Source organism: Corvus hawaiiensis, chromosome 4 (assembly GCF_020740725.1).
Source record: "Corvus hawaiiensis isolate bCorHaw1 chromosome 4, bCorHaw1.pri.cur, whole genome shotgun sequence".
NCBI lineage: Eukaryota > Metazoa > Chordata > Aves > Passeriformes > Corvidae > Corvus > Corvus hawaiiensis.
The window spans coordinates 20,495,750-20,516,441 of record NC_063216.1 but is presented as its reverse complement, the minus strand read 5'-3'; the positions used below and the strand labels follow the sequence as shown (position 1 = coordinate 20,516,441).

General features: G+C 41.7%; 1 protein-coding gene across 1 annotated transcript in view; it reads right to left on the bottom strand.

Moving 5' to 3' along the window:
* Window positions 1–20,692, bottom strand: part of TMEM178B (transmembrane protein 178B) — a 222,052-nt gene that overhangs the window by 12,078 nt on the left and 189,282 nt on the right. Inside the window, exon 3 of the mRNA XM_048300142.1 lies at window positions 16,484–16,621. Coding sequence (XP_048156099.1) covers window positions 16,484–16,621 — 138 coding nt within the window. The remainder of the gene's footprint in view (window positions 1–16,483; window positions 16,622–20,692) is intronic.

The following is a 20,692-nucleotide window of genomic DNA, read 5'->3' as shown; positions in this document are numbered from 1 at the left end:
GAGCTGTCTTTAGAGCTGCCCTATACTACTTGAAAGCACAGAGCAGGATAAATGGGGAGATCTCTCTCCCACAATCCATTAGTCAAAAATCAGGTTGTTTGATTAGAAACCACATGTCCCTTCCACATTTTACTATGTTATTTAGGTTATTCAGTAATATGAAGGTGTCTGACAAGAATGTGGCTGTTCCCCGAGTTCCGTGTCAGAATGACTAGTACATTGTGGGATCAGGGAAAAAATGATGCCTCAGAGGCACTGTGTTCTGAGGCTCATTTCAAATGGTTGTGGTTAGAAAATGACAGTGAAGGCCTTTCTTTGCTAGTAAGAACATGGTAATTTCAGCTCTCTGAAAATATAAGATTGTTAAGAGAGGTGGGGGGGGGGGGGGGGGGGGGGGAATCTGTGTGGCCAGACTGCAGCTGCATTTGCTAAGGACAAAAGGGAAGGAAATAACTTTGGATTTCAAATACTCCCTGTGCTTTCACGCTTTGTCTTGGCGGTTTTGATCACAAGCATTCAGTGCAATAAGTGTTGCTTACTTTTTGTATTTGAACAGTGCCCAATATATTGGCACTCCACCTTGCTGAGGGTATTCTGTCCCTTAACCAAGGAACAACAAAGAAGAGCAAGTAACAACAGAGAACTAAGCAAATCACAAGCATGAGACTTCCCTAAAAAAAGCCTGCCCCCTTTCTGGGGAGTGTGGTAACCCATGATGACAAATAATGACTGCCATGCACAATGTCACAGAGCACAGAGTACGGTCTTCAGCCAGTCACCCCCCTGTGCTTCTGCAGGATGTCTTGTACAACACAGACTTATCTGTCTCTCTAGGGCTGTTCACTGCAGACACAAAAAATGCCATTTTATGCCACCTAGAAAAATCTTTATGGCCATTTTATGAGTCCTATGTGTTGCTTGTGTTCAGCCAAGCAAGGAAGTTCCCACTTATAGTTAATCTGGCCTCTCACCAGGAAGGCTGCTGATGAAAACCGAGTAAGCTTCCTACCTCATGACTGTTCAGTAGCTTTTCATCACGAACTGGCAATCATAACACAAAGGATCATCCTTGCAAACTGCACAATTGTTGGCCATTGTAGTGAAAGAGTAATGGGTAAAAGGGATGCAGAACCTGAGCTTACCCGCGGAAATGAAGCCTCTGCTAGTCCAGGTAAGACATGGAGCTGAGGTGGCAGGAGGAGGGAGGCTGTCACTCCTGCCCATGATGCTCTGCACTACAGACATGGTGCTTCAGAGGCAGCAGGACTGCAGGAAGTCATGAGCATTCCCAACCCTGTGATTCTTTTTCTCCCCAGAAGTCAAACTGAACCCTTATGCAGTTTCCTGCCAAGTTTTTGCTGTCAGTGAGGTTCCCTCCCACATGTGCACTAATGCCCCAGATCTCCTGGAAACTGCAGCAATACAAACTTTAATTTCTTTGTGAAAACACTCCCCCATAGCTGTGGTTCAAGCAGATGACCAGACCTGAAGGCTGGTGGTCCAGCCATGGCCCTGATGCACAGAATGTGAATGACAGGTGGTTATAAGAGCTCACTGATAGATGAACTGCACAGGGAGATAAAGGCCATCTTCAGCAGCTGGGGGAAGCAGAACTCACAAAGTTCTGTGGGCTGGGATTTACACATTATCCTCCTAAGTGAAACACTAATGAATGAGACGAGGCAACAGTGGGATTTTTGACAGGTAATTCACGTGTCACTGCAAAATGCTTCAGTCAGGTGAGAGATGAAATTTCATGTAAAGCTGTGTCTGTGCCATAGAAACTGCTGTTTGACATGTAGTCAAACCTCCATCCTGACTCCTTGTCAGGTAGCCTCCCTTCATCTTGGCCTAGTTTTGACAGTGCCTGTCCTGCTAATGGGCTGATGATCATCAGTGGTTTGAGAACCTAAGATATTAAATACCTCTTGGTTATCTTGTGCCTGTCTTTCTTATATATTACAGAGAATATTAAACATTACACTGAATGTCTCTCTCATTTAGATTGGAAGGCTTTTTAGGACAGAGATGAACTTATTTGCTATATATGTATATAAGATGGGGGTCCTGCCATCCTTGCTGCAGGGGCAGACAGAGTCTGAAGAGGGATGGCAGGGAAAGGTAATATCGGTGTTGGTCAAAGCCTAATTCCATGTGGATTATGAGTCAGAGCCCTTTGCTGTAGCTGTTTTCAAGCATGATTATATCAAGCAGTGCCATGGGCCTCTGCTGCAAGGAATTAATTTTTTCTTATTTGTAAATGTCCCTTTCTTTCCAGTCAGCCCAGCTGTGTGAGGGTCTGTAATGCCTCCACGGTTTTTAAACCTCACCTCCAGGGGAGACCAAAACTGCTTGTGAGTGAACTGATTTAAACACAAACAGGCTCAAATCATCCATATTAAATCTGTTTGAATTTTCCCTGATGCTAGTATCCCCGTGAACCATGTCAGAAGCCATGTCCTTCACCCACAGACCTGGCACAACTTCCACAGTGATAGAGCTTGAAGGATTTCCCAAGCTCCGTGGTGTTTTGTGAGACAAGAACTGGTGCCTTTCTTAGATGCACTGCAGATGAAGGTGAGCCTTCGTGGTGCTAGGGCACAAACAGACCCTGCTGGCAGGAGCTTCATCTAAACATCCTCATCCTTATTATTAGGGAAGAGGTGTCTCACTGGAACCTGAAGGAGACATCACCAATTTGAAGTCATGGGAAATCCAAAAAGCCAGTAATTAAAATGATCTGGGCACCAAGCCCACCTCTGAGACCCTCCTCTCTACAGATCATTTATCTCATGATTTGGAAATCTCTTCTTTCGCATCTGACAGAATGATGCTCATTATCTCCCTTCCCCCCACAACAGATAGAAATGACTCACGAACTGTGCCGTCAGATGTACAAAGTAAACAACCCCAAAAACTGATTCTTCTCACCTTCTGTTATTTTTTAAAACATATAGAAATGTCAAGTATTACTTATAAATTAGCAGATAAAAAGAGAACCACAAAGTTCTGGATTTTATGATGTCCTTTGAAACCATGCAGTTTTCAAATAAAAGTAAATCTCTGCCTTTTAAAGTATTTCTAGTAGCTTCTTGTGGCCACTAATGTATTTGGAAGGAGTGCTGTTTACTTAATTATCATCACTTTCTTTTATTATAGGGCTATGGGAGAAAAAAAATCTCACAAGTGAAACAACATTATCTTTACTTTCTCTCTGCCCTACTAACTTTTACTGTTTTCAAGGTACATCAAACAAACAAATAAAATTAGGTCTGATCCTACAGAGGAGTATGCAGCGTTAACTATTTAAATTATATCCCAGTCAAATGAAATTATTAAAGAATACACCGAATTCCCTCCCAACACAGTGATGACAAAAGCCTTTTGGAGGGAGGGAGCAGCTTTGCAGTAAACTCCTGTGCACGGATTAAACGCCTCAGCAGCACGCAGCTCTTGAGAACACTTTATTGCTCTGTGCATACACGCATAGAATATAAATTATTGCTTAATTATGTACTGTTCCAGCAGAAGCAGCTTGCAGCATCACCAATAGGTTGCAGAACAGCAAGGGGCTTACTGGAAAATTGCCCTTATGAAAAAAGAGGAGATGGAAGGATAAATCTGACTGGGTGATAGAGATTTAGTGCGGTGTCCTTGTGAGATTACATCCCCACCTGGGCTGGGATTTAATGCATTTTTATCTTATAACATGGACCAGATAAACTGCAGGGTCTGTCGTGATATTGCATTATAGCCACTCTCAGAATGTGATTTGGCCTTTGGCCTCCTGCCTCACAAGATGCCAGAGGTGCCCAGTGCATGCCAGAGCTGTGCACCTGCTGTGTGTCACCTCCCCTTTGTGCCTGTCTATGATTGCTGCTGCACAAGCTGGACCGTCTTATGGCACCAGAGGATTATGTGTCCTCAGCCACAGCCCCAAACGCGTAATGGGGACCATCCTTAGGCTTGTGTAAATCAGTATCATATACATAGGAACAGTGTTACAGCAGCTGAGGGCTGAACTCCAGTTTGCTCTGCTGATACAAGTGTCAGTCCGTATTTCACACTGCAGATTTGCACACGGTGACATTTCCATGACCGTCTCCCTCGGGGCATAGGACTGCACTGGGAGTAGACACCCATGCTGTGCACAGCAGCAGCCGGTGAGCTACAGCAATGAGCAAGCACTCCGAAGCTGTGAGTTGGCACGTAAGGCAAAAGCAACACTACTTTGCTAAAGGCTCGATGGTTTGATGGACTAGGGAGAAAAGAAAGCTTTCAGATCAAAGCCTGAGTGAATAACCCTCTGATTACTTTAGCAATGGTGATTGCTATGACCCACCCAAAATAACCTAACAATAATAAAGTGAGTTGACTACAGCCATTAAGCAAACATAATGGGCCATGAACTTGCAGCCACAACACAGGAGACAGCAAAAATTGGGCCAGTTGTAGTACTGTGATATGACTCCGATTTTACTGGGAGCAGAAAGGAAAGAAAGGACCTCAATGTCAAAACGTAGAAACATTCTAATCCAAGGTTAGTGAAATTATCCCATCCATGTGCTGGCAAGCACCATGCTTGGCAACATACAGAGGCTACTGGCAGGTTCTTTCATCCCCTGCAGTGTAGTGCTCACAGCATGACCCAGGCAGAGGCCAAAAGATTAAACAGAAAGGGGCACTGGAGAGCTGAACAAACTCAAGTGACTCCATCACACCTCAGATTTGCCTCAGATGACAACACATAAGTTTAGTATCAAGCTGTACCTTAGGCAGGTGCTTCTCACCCTAGGCATTTGCCAGAGCTAAAGGGAAACTTGTGGAGTCAGGTTGGGTTTGCCTTCTCCCAGGACATGTTCTGTAGCATGAGGCATCTGCACCACATTGCATCTGGTCTTTTGCTAATGAGGTCATCATGCCTTTCTATAAGTAAGACCATTTTCTTCCAGTCAAAAAATTGGACATCTCTCAGAAGGAGCCTCAGAGGATTCATGTAATCTTTCTTTTGTAGGAAATTTTAAATTACTGATTGTCAAGTGATAGATGTTCTTCAAGACAAGTGAGACTGGAGAACAGGTACAGCACAAGTAAATTCAGTGCAGCCTTCTTCCATACTGCCTAGTGTGTGCCACTATAAATACTCCTAGAGGGAATACTTTCAGGTCTAAAAGGATAGTCACTCACATGCCTTTTTAATCCTCTTGTATGCTGAAAGCAGTACTAAAGAAGCCATTGGGAGCTTGGGGTGATGGTGGTGGCTACCTGATTTGGATATTTCCCCCTTTAGGTGCTCAAGAAAAGCCTATCTACTAATTTTTTTTCAAGTGACCAAAGGACTGTTTGCTTGTACAACTTTCAGGATCTTTACTGCAAAAGTCTCTGGGCTCTGTTACTGTTTCCCTGAGTTGACCTACCAGGAACAGAAAAATCCTTTCTATATGTGCTGATACAGTTACTGAGATAAAATAGTCAGAAATCAAAATAAGATGCAATTTTGTCTGGTCAACGAGAACCACTTAGTGCAGGACACCACTATGAAGTTCATGTCATCCACATGAATGCTTACAAGCAACACACTAGACTGACCCTGTATAGACTTAAAGGATCATGCTGAAATCTTCTTTCCTGTTGCAGGGGAAATACCTGCTCATCCTCTGTAGCCCACACAAGTACATTGGCATGACTGATCTCTGCATGCCATGCAAGAGCCAGGTGGGGCAGAAATAAGGAAGGCCCTACTCATTTATAGTTTCCACCAGGTCCAGTTGCTTTTTAAGTAGAGTTTCCAGTGTCCAACTGGACTCTGTCCAGGCAGATTAAACCAAGCAAGTGTGGCAGTGATTTGCTCAAGGGGACTATTGTTTTTCCAACCTGACAGCCTGAGGAGCAAAGAAGGTGAATCTAAACCTTGCTTTAGCCTCTGAGTTTAACAAAAAGATCTGCCACACACAGAGATTTCTCCCCCATTCCCTGTGTAAGGATGTCTTTCTGTCTAGCAAATCATGCCCGTATTAATAGTCTTTCTGTTGCACGTGCATTCTTTCCTCTTTTATGCCAGGCATGCAAACAACTCCGCAAAATTGTCTTTTTTACCAGCCCAATAATAAATGCCAGCTTTATTTTCATTGTCTTCCTTTGGCCTTGATGCATCTTGCCATTGGAATTCAGAAGCCAGCAACAGATCAAAGACCTAGTGACATTATTAAAGGATACAGGACAACCACTGAATTTTAAAACACACAGTACTTGTTTTCCAGGGCTGGGCAGGAAAGTCTTTTGTATTTCTACGGAATCTGTCTCCTCTGCTTTATTTCTCCTTCTGTCAGCCCCTAAAGACCTACTGACATCCCTGAGAAGCAATTTGATTGCATGCCCTTCACGGACTGCACTGAGTTGTCTGTTCTCATAACTTTAGAAGGTACTGATGCTTCTGCCAGTACCTCCCATCCTGGTGAGGGAGAAATTACAAGTCAGTATAGCTGACTTAAAATGAACACACAGAGGAATATGAACAGTTCTTCTCGCTGAAAGGCCAGACAGAACTGACTCCTTAATTTACTGTACACCAAGTTCAGGGAGACAGATCTGAGCTAGCACAGAAAAACAATGAATTTAGAGACGCGCATACACTACTTGCCCTGTCTTTTGCTCCAGACTGTAAGATCTCTGCACCTCATTAAGGAAGCTTTTTCTCTCCTTCTCCTAAGTGCCAGTGCTCTCCCGTGATCAGGTACAAGGTTGGTGGAATTGTGTTGGTATTTCTTCCCCCATAGCCTGCAAGTGCACATTTAGGAGCATCAGAAATAAGCCACAGGAAAAAAAAAAATCCACAACACATTTGAAGGTTGACTTTGAAGTCAGCTGATAATGTTTCCATGGAGATCAAATGCTATGGAGTTGACAATGAATTCTCTTGTTGAGCCTTCCAGGGCAAAAAAAAAGGCAAAGAACAATACTTCTAAATGACTACACTCTGCAGCACAGTAGTGTTATTGACTTGCAAAAACCACATCTATATCCCAACCCGTATTTTCTTACGGGGATGTTAACTCTTAGGTCTCAACATTTCAATGCTAGGTGTGCCAGTATTCACCTAGAGAAGCAGATATATTCGTGAGGCAATGGAAAAACAGAGCGTCTAGTGAAAATAATATTCTATGAGAAAAAAGATATAACTCTGCATTTGAACTTATGCTGTAAATGAAAATTATGATTCCCCTTGAGGAGTATTATAACATGAAATTATAAAAGAGCATGTCAGTGGCTGATATGCAGTGACACACAGATGTCCGTACTGCGAAAGTGGGTGATCTTTCATATTTCCAGAGAGTATCCTATTTCCTTTTCAAAATGAGTGCCAGCATAAGTAAATAAATGCCAAATGTGTTGTTGGCTCACCAGAAAGCAGAGAGAACTACTAGAAGTAAAGATGTAACAATGCTCTGCTTTTTTAAGCATAAAAGGCAGAGCATTGAGAGCCTTGTCCTGCTGTTAGCTGAGCAACTTCTTTCTCAGCTGGGAAATGCTCAACAGGCCATCTTGGCATTATATTAACCCCAAAAGATGTCAAAGGGGATGTATGTCTGCTTGGGTGATTTCCTAAATATTTATTTTTTGAGTGAAAATAGGAAATTAGCTAGCATTCAAAAGGCAAGGGATAACAATTGCTAAAGGCTGATTACTAATGGTTCACTGGTCTGGATGAAGGTGCACCTCCAGTTCTACCCCCGTATCAGGACACATATACATATAGTGAACCTGTATCCATATATATATGTCTGGACATGTATCCATCAGTGGCCTAATTTTGAAATACATAAAAAAAGAGCCACTCTTCAGACTCCAGAAACCTGGCCTAAAATGCGACCAAGGAACATGACCTTCAACCAGGCCTGTGAGAGACGCCACAAACTGTGCAGGGAGAGATGTTTTAAAGGAATCATAGAATTACTTAGGTTGGGAAAGACCTGTAAGATCATCGAGTCCAACCATTAACCCAGTACTGCCAAATCTATCACTAAACCATGTCCCTAAGTGCCACAGCTACACATCTCTTGAATGCCTCCAGGGATAGTGACTCAACCTCTTCCCTGGACAGCCTGTTTCAGTGCTTGACCACCTTTTTGGTGCAGAGAATTTTCCTATTATCCAATCTAAAGCTTCCCTGGTACAATTTGAGGCCATTTCCTCTTGTTCTATCCCTTGTTACTTGGAGAAGAGACCAACTCCTTCATAGCTACAATTTCCTGTCAGGTGGTTGTAAAGAGGAATAGTCACCCCTGACCCTTCTTTTCTCCACAGTTAACAACCCCAATTTCCTTGGCCACTCCCCATAAAGAGGGACAAATCCTTAAAAGTGAAGAAAAAGGATATTTTTAGAAACAGGTCGACTCTTTTTTCCTGAATATGCATGCTCTTGGCCTTGTTACATTACTTCCTGATGGGCACAAAGCCTGCATGACTGCTCTGAGCTCTGCTTCTCCTCACAGGTCCCAGAAGACCCTCATCAGCTCCTTTTCTGCCTTCCACAACACCCTTGTCATGTGTTTGAGAGTTTTAAACAATTAAGAGCCTTTGAGAGGTTTAAACATTTAAAGCCTATTAATGCTGTACATTAACTCAAGCTCATTCCAACTCAAAGCCTTAAATCACTTTAGAGCATAATGCAAAATTTAACCAAAAGCACAAGTAGGAGCCAGAGCATTCATGTGTGTGGTGAGGGAGGCATGGCAAAGGAGGGACTTGCTTTGTTGTGCTGAGGCTGGTCTCAAAGACTTTCATAACCCATTTATGGCATCTCTTGATACAAACCAGCCTTTGTCTCCATCTGGAGGTCAATCCACATAAGTAAGTTCTCACAGTGGTTGGTAGGGAGTTTTGCCAAATTTTTAAGCTCCTCTGCAGTCATCATTAATTTAGTACCTCCCACAGGAATAAAACATGATTGGTATTTCATTTTTTCCAGTGTTCCAACCTTCTTGAATTATAAATACTCTTATAGGTGGCCAAAGGTATTATGCCTTTGTGAAAACTGTATTTATCCCAAGCTTCACAGTTCACATTCCAGTAACTTACTGCAGGTCTTGATTTTTCTATAGATCACTTGCTGCTGTTTAAGATCTGTATGCACACACTTCTGCACACACATATGCATTTACACTTGCCTTTCCATAGGGAAAAAAATATTTGATGTAAACTTTCTAAAACTATTCCTTTTTGGAAAGAAGCACAAGAAACTGAACTTGCAAAGAATAACATTGTGGAAATGAAAAAATTAAATATGAACACAGGAAATACCTTCCATATTCAGTGTTGTGATTGATCATGTCACTACAAGTAAACATTCTGAAGAATGGGTAGAGACCTTGATTATTAATGAAAAATAGAAATCCTAGGTGCCCTGTGGGACCGATCATATTTCCCAATGCATTCCAAAGAATGGCTCTTACTTTCTCCCTTTGTTTATCTTTCTCTTTCCTCTTGGCAGCTACTATGAAGGTACTTCATAACTGCCTAGGAGATGTCAGTCACAGAGCTTTGCCTTACACTTGCTGCATTAAATTGCTCCATTTTTGTTTCTTAAATTATTCAGCAATGGAACGATTATTTTTAGATGACAGGACCACAGTTGTGTAGAATAAATACTCTTATTTTCTACCGTTATGTGCTATTTTCAAAGTACAGTGAGTCTAATTTGGGCCTCAAATGACTCAACAGCTGGTAACGATCCATGGCTGCAAATACACAGATGCCTCCGTTGTCATCTCCTAACTAATGCACAGCACAGGCAGAGGAAGCACAGCACAGAGGCTCGGGGATTTGGAAGACAAGGCTCTCTGTGGAGGTGGGAAAGAAAGAGGATATGGACGTGTGCAGCTCAGCTGTACTGACAGCAGTGCAGCATGGGCTCCCAAGCCCTGTTTTGAAGCCCTACTTTCTGATGGAGTTGGCATCCCAGTCTGGTCATCAGCTCCTGGGCACAATGAGTCATGCTGTGACAGCTGATGGCACTGGCACAAAGCCCTGGGTGTGTCCTCATCCCTGCTGGCACCTTGCAACAGCCCCGCATGAAGTGGGGCACGGCTAGGGCAGGAGGTGACCCAGCCTAAATGGTTGGTCCATCCTCTGGCTGGGAGGATAATAAAGCATTTTGACTTATCCCTGGACAGAGGAAAGGAATATTTTGGAAGTATTTCTGAGAAGGCTAGAAATTACTTATAAAAAGCTGCTTCTCCCTAGTTTAAAATATAAATAAGAACACGTTCGTACATACATAAGTGGGTTTTTCTTTCTTTAATAAACATTCTCTCTTGTATATCTGAAATAAAGCATTGCATTATGCCAACACACCTGCATAACTTAACTTTTTATTCCTTCTCACACATATTTCCTACCTGCTTATCTTTACTGCAGCATTGGAAAGAAGAGGTGTTCACCTCTGCTGTGGGAAAGATTTGAAGCTTTTCTAACCCTGACCTAGGTCCTCTGAGTATGGACAGGCTACAAAGAGTAATGTCTCTGCAGCACACTTAGAGGGGGTCAGAAGAAACCCGAATCAGTGGCAGAAGTGGAACTGGCAAATGGCACTTGAAACCCCCAGACTGGTGAGGAGGGAGGAGGAGAGGATGAAAGAAATTCTTGATGTTTTTGAAAGCGAATGCTAGGACAAAAAATCAGGCCAGAAAAACTCCATACTACTACTTTATGTGTGCAGCATGACTTCCAAGTCTTTCATGCCAGTAGAAAGGGGAGTTTCAGACTCCTAAGCAAAGCTCCAAGCCCAGCACCTCATGCAAAAATATCACTAGGCAAAGACAAGAAATGAGCTGCTACATGAGCCTCCAGATCATTTTATTACAGATCTGCATGGTCAAGGCGAATCACATGAATAAGGGCATTTAACAGCTGGAATAATTTTCAAATAGACTAATTAGAGACTGAATTATTAATGGTAAAATTTCTAATTGGCTCAAAGCAAGGTTACAGCAAGAAACTCACTTGACTTTGCAAAGAATAATGAATATTTGCAAGGCTAGTAAAATTACATGCTTCTCTAAGGAAATTGTTAGCGAATGAGGAAAAAACCCTGAAGTCATCCTAAAGTGTATGTCACAAGACAAAACTGGCAGAGACCTGGTAAGAGTGAAGAGAACAGGTAGAAACAGTAAACAAGCGCAGAGATGATTTATTGCATTTATTTGCAGTAAATTTGGAACAAAATAAGACAACGCAGAAGTCTCTCCCTGAAGGGGCTGCCTTGTTAGGCATGCAGTAAAACCCCAAACTATTTCACTGAAATGTGTTCTCAGTACAAATTACAGACTTATGAAGGGAAAATACATGAATGTGCAGCTGAAGAACAGAGCTCTGGTAAGGACGATAAAACGTCATTCTTTGTCAGTCTTTTAATACATTTACAAAGGCAAGTGATGTAGCTTTCGCCAGGGATAATTGTGTGCTGAAGCAAGTACCAGAACATGATATTGGAAGTGCCATTTTGTATTTCCAGCTGGGACAACAGACAGCAGTTCAGCAGGGAGGTGCACAAGGTAGGGAGGGGGAGGATGCAATCACTGCCAAAACACTGGATCATGCCACCAGGAGGCAGCCACCCCACTTTCCCCACAGCAGGCACTGATGAGGAAGAAAAGGGTTTTGAAGCATTTAGGTACAAAGTCACCCCTGCCCTCAAATTAGAAATAATGCAAGCAGTATGATATTTCAAAACAGGTGACTGAAATCAGCTGACCTGGGAAAACATCAGACTATCCGAGATTGTCTTTAAAAGATGATTTTATAAAGCAAGTACAATAACAGAAGGTGTGGTGAGGTTGGGTTTGCATGGCTGCAAAACTAGCAGAATCTGAGATGCTGAAACAAGAAAATCCTATGGATGAATGCGCAGGAGAGCAGGTAGAAAAAACTAGGGTTAGATGGATATACAGCTTGTTTGCTGATCATGATACAGGAAAAATTCATAAACAACTTGATGGAGAGCTAAAAGAAGGGATTCCTAGAGCCAATGGAATTTGCCTTGGTAGAGTTACCAATGTGGCAATTCGTAGCATCTCAGCTCTTGGGAGATAGAAGTAAAACTTGATGATATTGGTTAAATTAGCTGTCAGGAGAGTGAAGACACCAATCAAAAGAATTGACATGTTTGCTATGATAATAAACCCAAAAAGGTCAAGGATTTGAATACATTCAAAAGAACTGCTCAAAGCCAGAAAATGTGAACACCACTTCCTGAGAACTGATGAGGTGGCCACGTCTAGACTTGAAAAAGCAAAGGCACAGTTCTGGTGCAAATAAAACTGCTTTGGTCAACACACAACATATGAAATGCCCCACATGCATTTCCTCAGAGAGATGTTTAACTGAATTCCTGTTAGACTAGGTACTTGATGAGCATGAAAGCATCAGGTTTGCCACAGGACTAACATTTGGAAGTAGTGTTACAGATGCTCCTAAGGTTCCACAAATAGTTATAAAATTACAAAATTACTGGATGGAGCTTTTACTGGTGCACAGATTTTCAGTAATTTGCATGAAGAGAAAACACAAGAACCTGCAAGAGGATGTGCTTGGAGTCATGTATAATTTGAGTGTGACCCACTTCTGTTACAGAATTAACTAGTCTCAAGCAAGATGAATAAAATGGACTAATCACAGTGAAATTTAAGAGCACAGTTCCCAATGGAAAAACTCTCAAAAAGATAAACTCTCCCACCTTGCAGGATAAAATGATACTGACAATACTGAAATGAAACTACAACAGATAGTACAATTCTGGGTACAAGAGGCTGTGCAACAGTACCATCATGCAAAATGAGATAAAAAGTGCTAAACATAATTTACAGTATCCATCCGGCTCTGTACAACATGAGGGACTGAAAAAAAATCCTACTGTGGACAGGCAAACGCTGTCATTCAAGATAAGGGATCCAAGTATAAACTGTACAATAAAACCAAAAATTATGGAAAAGAACTTTGGAAGCTGTAAGGGATCTGTGATTGCTGTTGATACAGATACATTTGGACTAAACAGGAAAGATGAATTATTAATAGTTTTTAGCTTGTTACAAAACATGCAGAATAGCAGTGTAAAACACACTCTAAATCACAGTTTACATGTCCTGGATTCCAGATGAGCTAATACCAGATAATAGCCAGCATTTCGTAAATGACTTGTTTCAGCAATTTGCTTGAGAAATTAGATCAAGCAAAGCAAAGCAAGTCCTTATGAGGCACTGCCACATAGGTTAGCAAGAGGATGGTTTGGTAAATATAATAAAGAACCAGAGGTCCAAGCAAACCACGTCTGGTCTCGTTAGATTATTATAGCACACTTCTCAGTGCTCTGTTGAGATTTCCTGTTCAAAGAATTATGGGCAATAAGGGACAAGCCCCATAGATATGTTAAGCCAGCAATGTTCAAACATTGCAAAAGAGCTATTTTTCTAGAAATAAAACCAGTACAAATACTACAAACATAGCCAAAACAAGTGGTGTTGCAAATGGAAGGGAAGGTTAGATTTCAGTCGGATTCTATAGCTACCAATTGAACACAGTCTCCTGTCAGCTGCAATGAGGTCAGATGGCAGAAACCTTCCAGAGCAGTTTTCCCATTATTGGACCTGAGAAAGAGTTAGGCAAAACTGAGAGGCACTCTGGCTCCATGTAGTTTAAGAAACAGAATGGTAATATGTTGACAGCATTCATGGCATGACAGAAGCAGTTTTGTATTCAAACACCATCCAGCAATAAAAAAGTTTAAATTAAAAGATTCATTGGCTGTAAAAGGAAGGACTGTCTAACACATGACACAGTCTGAAAACATTGATAGCTACTGACTTTTAGATTAGATGGCTCTAGTTGTGTATTTTATTAACTGACTGCTTCGGTTTGTAGATGTTACTTTATGCCCATTTGCTGTTAAAGGAAATTGGTATGGCAGTTGCTACTGACTTGTGCAAAACAAGAAAGAGAGTAACCTTTGGGTAATACTGATCCACGTGTCTGCGCTGAAGCAGAAAATAAGTTTGATCTCCTCCCAGCACATCTTTATTTATAATATTACACTTCTTGACAGAATTTGGCAGATAAAATAATCTGGTGCCTCTCATTTCAATTAGTTTCAGGTTCCAACTGCTGGATCTGGTTATTATTTTGTCTATGCAAAGAGCATACTACTATCAGATGGCTTCTCACTGCATAGGTACTTTCACTCTGTGTTCAAGTCAATTATAAACCTTCTGTTAAACAGTTTCAAACAATTGGCTTACTGTGGCATGGTGTCTGTTTCTTGTTTTTCAAACCACAAGTCATTCTTTACAGCTCTTCTGCAAACCTCTCCCATTCTTTCCACATCCTTCTTTAGCATTGACACCTGATTAGGATTCCAGAAATAGCTTTGCTTGGCCCAGAGATAACACCACCTCATGGTCTCATTGTATATTCCATAAGAAATAACCCATTTAGCAGTTGCATTGCACTGAGAGCTCCTGCACAGCTGGATGATCCCAGCACCCATGATTCCAGAGACCTTTTCAGAGTCCCTCCTCTCTGAGAGGGAGCATCTTGTTCCGTGGGGATGACTGAGGCTGTTGTGTGACCTTGGCTCTGTCTCCACTGAAATGTGTATTGTTTGAGCACACCAAAAGATGGCTTTGCAACCTGAGTGACCCATTCCACTCCACGTGGTTATACTGAATCTCTTTTCACCTGAAAACTTTTCAGTCATCTTTCAAATCACTAACAAATAATGTTGAGCCAAAAGGTAATCTCTGCAGCTGCACTAGAAACCAACCCATGTATAATGCTAATTTCCAAACAGTAAACAAGACCTAGCTAGTTTCTAATAAGTTTAAGTTTTCTGTATTTATTTAGTATACTCTTAATGTTTTAATCTCAATGTTGTGTTGTAGTAACTTAAATACCACACAGATATCTGAACAGATTAGAGCAAAATGGCCCCTGTGCAAACTAAGCTTTTAAATACATGAGAAACACCAAGCTCATCTGGTAAGCCATTGCCCATAATGTTTTGACACCCACAACAAAACATTTACAGACATCCTCACAAAGACCAGTGTGTGCTTGCACAAGGTCCTAGCAGACTTCAAATGTGTTTGCGGGCACAGAGAGAACTGATGTCTAATGTCACCAGCACAACATCACTAGAACATAAATACTTGTTACTCCAGCGTTTAACTCCTCTTCTGGGACTACAGAATCTTTCCTCTATGTGACACACTGATCTGTGTCACACCACAGTACAGATAAACAGATGATAAAGTGCACTGAAGAGCTGATCTGCCTGGAGGGCAAAAACCCAGCTAAACAAAAATTACCAGCAGAGAAAAGAAAAGATAACAGAAGTAGTGGTGTTCACTTTGAGACATTCACCCAGAGCTGTGTTTGGGTCTTGACTCTCACACCCTTCATTTCAAGTAACTGTGCCTTGAAATTTGCTGCTAACAGAAATTTGGATGGCATCTGTAGTAAGGAAGGCTGGTACATTACATGGGAAATGTTGGATGACCTTGAGGGCTGCTGTAGTAGGAATGGGAAGAAGTTCAAAAGCACAGAGTGTCAGGGCATGTACCTGGGGAATAATAAACAGAACCTCTGCTGTAAATTGGGAGAGCATCAGTAGGAAAGTACAAAGGTGGAGAAAGGCCTGGATGTATCATCCAGCTGCAGGATGACTGTGGGTCTCCAGTGTGATGCAGCATGAAAAAGCAAATACAACCACAAAATACTTCAGGCAAGGAATTACCAGCAGGGGAAGAAAACCATCACACCACTTATACAAGGTCTTGATTAGACATTGTTAGGGAATAGTCCTTCTCATCCATATTTGAGAAAGGCAAGTATGAACAAGAACAGGTGGCAGTAAGGGCTGCTGGATTGATAATTGCTCTTACAGAGACAAGTCTACAAGACAGTCTATGTAGAGTGGAAAAAGGAAAACAGAATACCATTGCTCTTCATAGGTACAGCAAAGAAAGAGACATATAAACTAAAGGTTACATTTGACTCAAGAACAACTGATGAGTAATAAATATAGATTATAACTTTCAGCACAGTTTCTAGGTATCAGTGTCCTACTGTGAAATAGGATAGTGGTGAGACTAACATCTACATAATATTCAGATTTTTATTACTGAGCTTACTAAGTGACAGTGTTATTTGCAACAAGAGAATACTGTACTAAAAAACTCAGATGGCCCTTTCTACTACCATGAGTTACAGATACCGTTTTGTGATAGAAGTAAAATGGCTGGGTTACTATGGAAGTAACTATGGCTGGGTGATCCTTGACGTGCACCAGAAGGAGCTCAGAATAAAACCAAGTCCAGATCAAGTAAAACAACTCTGAAAACATATTTTCAGTGACTTAGAAAAGGAGGGACATGTGGAAAGAGGGAACATGAAAACAAGAAATACACATTCCTTCAAACAACATCATCCTTACCTCCCATGAGGAAGAGAAGCCCTGCCACATACTGCATAAGGCCTCGATCCCAACAGCACCCCAGCACGCCGATAATCCATCCAAAGAGGATGATGGCCACAGCCATGCCCATGAAGCCAGCTGTCATCCTGCGCAGATCTGCAGTGGGGAAGACAGAAAAACAACATGAGTGGGAACAGTCATAAATCAGCATCATCAAGGGTTCATATCTGTCTTAATCCAAAATACTACTGATCTGCAAGGACTTCAGTGTGTGTTGGTGTAGGATGATTTGAGTATGGATGATTCAGAGTGAGGACAAACCATAAATTAAGTCACTAGCTTGGGCTGGCAGGAGAGAGAGCAGGTGACTATTTTACCACACAATGAAGCTCAGTGCAGATGCACTCAAGTGACTTGTGACAGCTTGCTCAGGAGCTAGAAGTTGTAAAATGGCCTCAGTGCAATACTGTGCCTAGTAACTCCAGTCTCTGGGCACTAGCACAACATCTGCTTACATCTTGCCGTCTCATCTCTGTCCATTACTCCACGGCATCCAAAGGATGTCCCTGCTCAAACTGATCAGCAAAGCAGTTTCTATGCTTTGTGCCAGCACAAACACGACAGAGGATTCACCTCAATTCTGACCCCCTTGGTGATCTTGGGCAAGTCACTGAGCCCCTCTGGGCCACAGGTTCCCACATGTAAGCTGGGCTGTAGCATCCAGTGGTGGTAGGAGTGAAACGCAGTCCCTCCAGAACAGTGAGGCATGCAGATACTCTGGTGTCAGACATCATTAAATGCACTCCAGATACACGGCTGGGACAGAGGACACATCATTGTCCTCTCCTGTACCTAGATGGTGACCCTGCCACATGATTTTTGGTGAGGACATTTTTGAGTGCTCCAGGGAGCACTGACTGTAGGAGGAGGGCAGGGTGCTGGAGCAAAACATTTTTGTATTCAAGTGGGGACTGAGTACGTCTGATGTGGGTGAAAGGCGTTGACCTGCATTTATTTCGTAAATAAAGGAAAAGGGTCCTCATGTCCTAATGACAGGAATCCTTAAACAGAGACCTGGTTATGTTGCATATTTGCCTTCTGCAAAAAGGATGGGACTATGGGACTGCTGGGAACCCTCTTCCTGCATGTGCTGGGAAAAAAAATTCTTCACAGTTGGTTTGGATGTGAAATCTGGGCAGTGAGACCACCTGGCAACTGAAAGAGCAAGGACTATGTGAGCTAAAGAGCATCTTCAAACCTCAGATAATGAAACAGATAGGGGCATCTTCACTAACATTTGATTATTCCCTGTCCCCCTTTCATGCACGCATAAAAAGTTCAAGCACTGATATGTCAAGAGTATATGTACAGAGAAAATTCCAGCCAAGTCAACTCTCTAAACATTTGTTTCCTTCTTGAAACATTTTCTTTTTCTTTGCACAGCAATGATTTTAGTTTTTTTTTTTTTCAAGAAACAGAATGCTTATGACAGAGGAGAAAGATTTGAAAACTGTGAATCATCCACCAGTCGCTATGGCAGCTTTTCTCCTTGGCTGGCCTTTGACTATTTCTCAGTTTCTGTTGTTTTTTATGCTTTTCCCACAGTGGATAAAAGGACCACTAATACCCACAGCACAGATTCAGTGAAATTTGTGAAGAGTGATAAATTACCATAATCAGAGATCTATAAAACTTCATATCCAAAATGCTAAGCGTCCACAAAGTCTATAGGTATGCTGGGACAGAATAACTTGAAGGCAGTTTACTCAGGTCCCTGTTCATTATAGCACTTTGTATGCAAGATCAAGTCGCATACAAACGCAAGCCCTCCCTTGAAGCTACAACTCCTTCCTGTAGGGTGTCACTCATTTTCCAAGGCATCTCTCAGACAACAAAAAGATACCAGTTCTTCAGCCCACCAGTAACCAGGTCCTTTTAACAAGATACACATCTTAAAATAAGTACTTTTATCTTAGGTTTTGTGACTGTCCCACCACATTTGAGTATGTTCAAGGAGTTCTAGTACAGAAAAAAAAGTTTTTCCTGCAGAAACTTGTACTTCTCCCAGGCAATGCTAATCTCTGTTCCTTGGGAATTTCTCAGAGTGCTTTTTAAAACAAGCAGTAAGTATTAATGAGTATCTTTGATGGCTGAGTGTCTTCCTACTTTTTCAGTCCACGAAGGCTGAGCTCAATTGGAAAGATGAATGAAAACATAAAGTCTTTACTGTTTCCTATGTCATCTTCCATAACAGCACAGCACATCTCTCCGAGGTGCTGCACAGCTCTTTGTGTCAGCCCTACAAACCCCTTCCAATTTAACTTGTGACTGCTGACTCCAAGTAACACCATTTGCCTGTCCTAATGAAAACATACCCTAACAACCTGCTTCTAATGAGCTCAAATTAAATAGCTTTATTCAGCTGCAAGATGTCCAGAATTCCTCAGATCTACCCCAGTGTCTGGCTGATGGACCCAGTTTTCATAATCCCCGAAGTGGATCACAAGCATCTCCATATCTTTGTATACTAAACTAAGGAATGGTGTTTATCCTGCTAAAATCTGTGAGAATTTTGCCATCAAACAGAAGAGTTAAAGGAGCAGGAGAAACATTTCTAGGCCAAATTTTGATGTTTGTTTCCCTTGACCTCTCTTGCTGATGGAGCCTGAAATTCCCTTTCTTACAATACAATACAACAAAAATCCAAATTGAGCTTCTTTATGAACTCTTAGTTCTCACAAGTTCAGTGAGCTTAGTTTAAGATTGCCACTGCTTAGGCCAGTTGCAAATCTGCTCCTCACAAGTCCATCCATTAGAGATTATCAGAAACAAATAAAATATAAACCTTCTTTTCTATTTAAAACTGTTTGGCTTTTGTCTTGACATAACACGCCTTGAGGGGAGCCCTTGCAAATGGCAGTACTGGGAAGGGAGTTGTAAAATGGGTTTCAATAACAGTCTGCACTTGTCCAACAGCATCTTCCTGGTGCTCCTCACCTGTCAGTGCCCACATGAAGCTGAGGTCAGTGCTGGGATCAAGTCTACTCAAAGTGATTCTTTTATGGAAAAGACCTTCATGGATGTAAACGAATCACCACCCTCAGGCTCTTTAGAGGAACAGGAGCCTATATTCCCTGGACTCAATCCCTATTAATGGGCCTGTTTATGATTACTGTTTTGTTGGTGTGGTGCTTGACATAGAAAGGACAGAAGAAAAGCAAAGATTTGCATTGTGTACTCAAGGCAGTATCTAAATTTGTTCTGCTAATTTAGGATGGAAGGATGACATATAAATAAACAATAGCTCATCAGTACAAATTGATGGGGTTTTGTCTGAGTTTGATTGGCACTGATAAGACCCTTCCTGAATGCATCCTGCAAAGGTAAAAAGGGTCATGCTGTCATGTAACACCACTTCGTGATGTTTGAGCACATTCTGAATTTGGTTTATTTTTCTGAAATTGCTTTTATTTATTTTTAGACTATGAAATTAATAGTTCTCTACGTTCTTTCTCTTTTTGAAAACCTCTCTGAGTAATAGGATCTCAGGGTCACGGCATGACAACACCAATCAACTGAAGGAGTGACTATGCCAGCAAAATGCATGCATTGTTGAACCTTATACAGCTAAATGGGAGCTGCAGCCGCAAACAACCCTTATCTCAGCGCATTCATGTGCATTGCTTAGCTGGTCCCACAGCTGATCCTCTCCTGGGTACCCATCCCAAGTCCTCAGACTGTAACAAAGTGCACACATTGCAGGGACACTGAGTTCCCCTTCTCCACCATCTAGCAGACCAAACCTTTAGAAATGTAGCTATGAGGTGAAAGTAAGGAATGTTACATTGCTTATTCCATAACACCTGTAATACAGAAGTTGATTTTTATGCTTTGCCTTCACGACTACTAGTTTCAATGATTGACTATGTGGACATAGATACCAACATCACTTGTGGGTGAACATACAAAATTATCTTTCCACACATGTTTTAGAAACACCTTCTTCATCCCTTTTTCTTTTTGATGTCGACTAAAAGCTATGAGTGAATATCTTCTTTTTGGGAGACTTTTCATATCTAGCACTGCTACAGGTGCTGCTGCATGTAAAAGGCAGGGAACTCAGTCCTGACTCAAAAGCAATGTGGATCATCAAGCAAGGAATACAGGTATCACGTTCATGTAGGTTGGGAACAAAAAATTCTTGACTGATAACACTGGAGAAAGGAC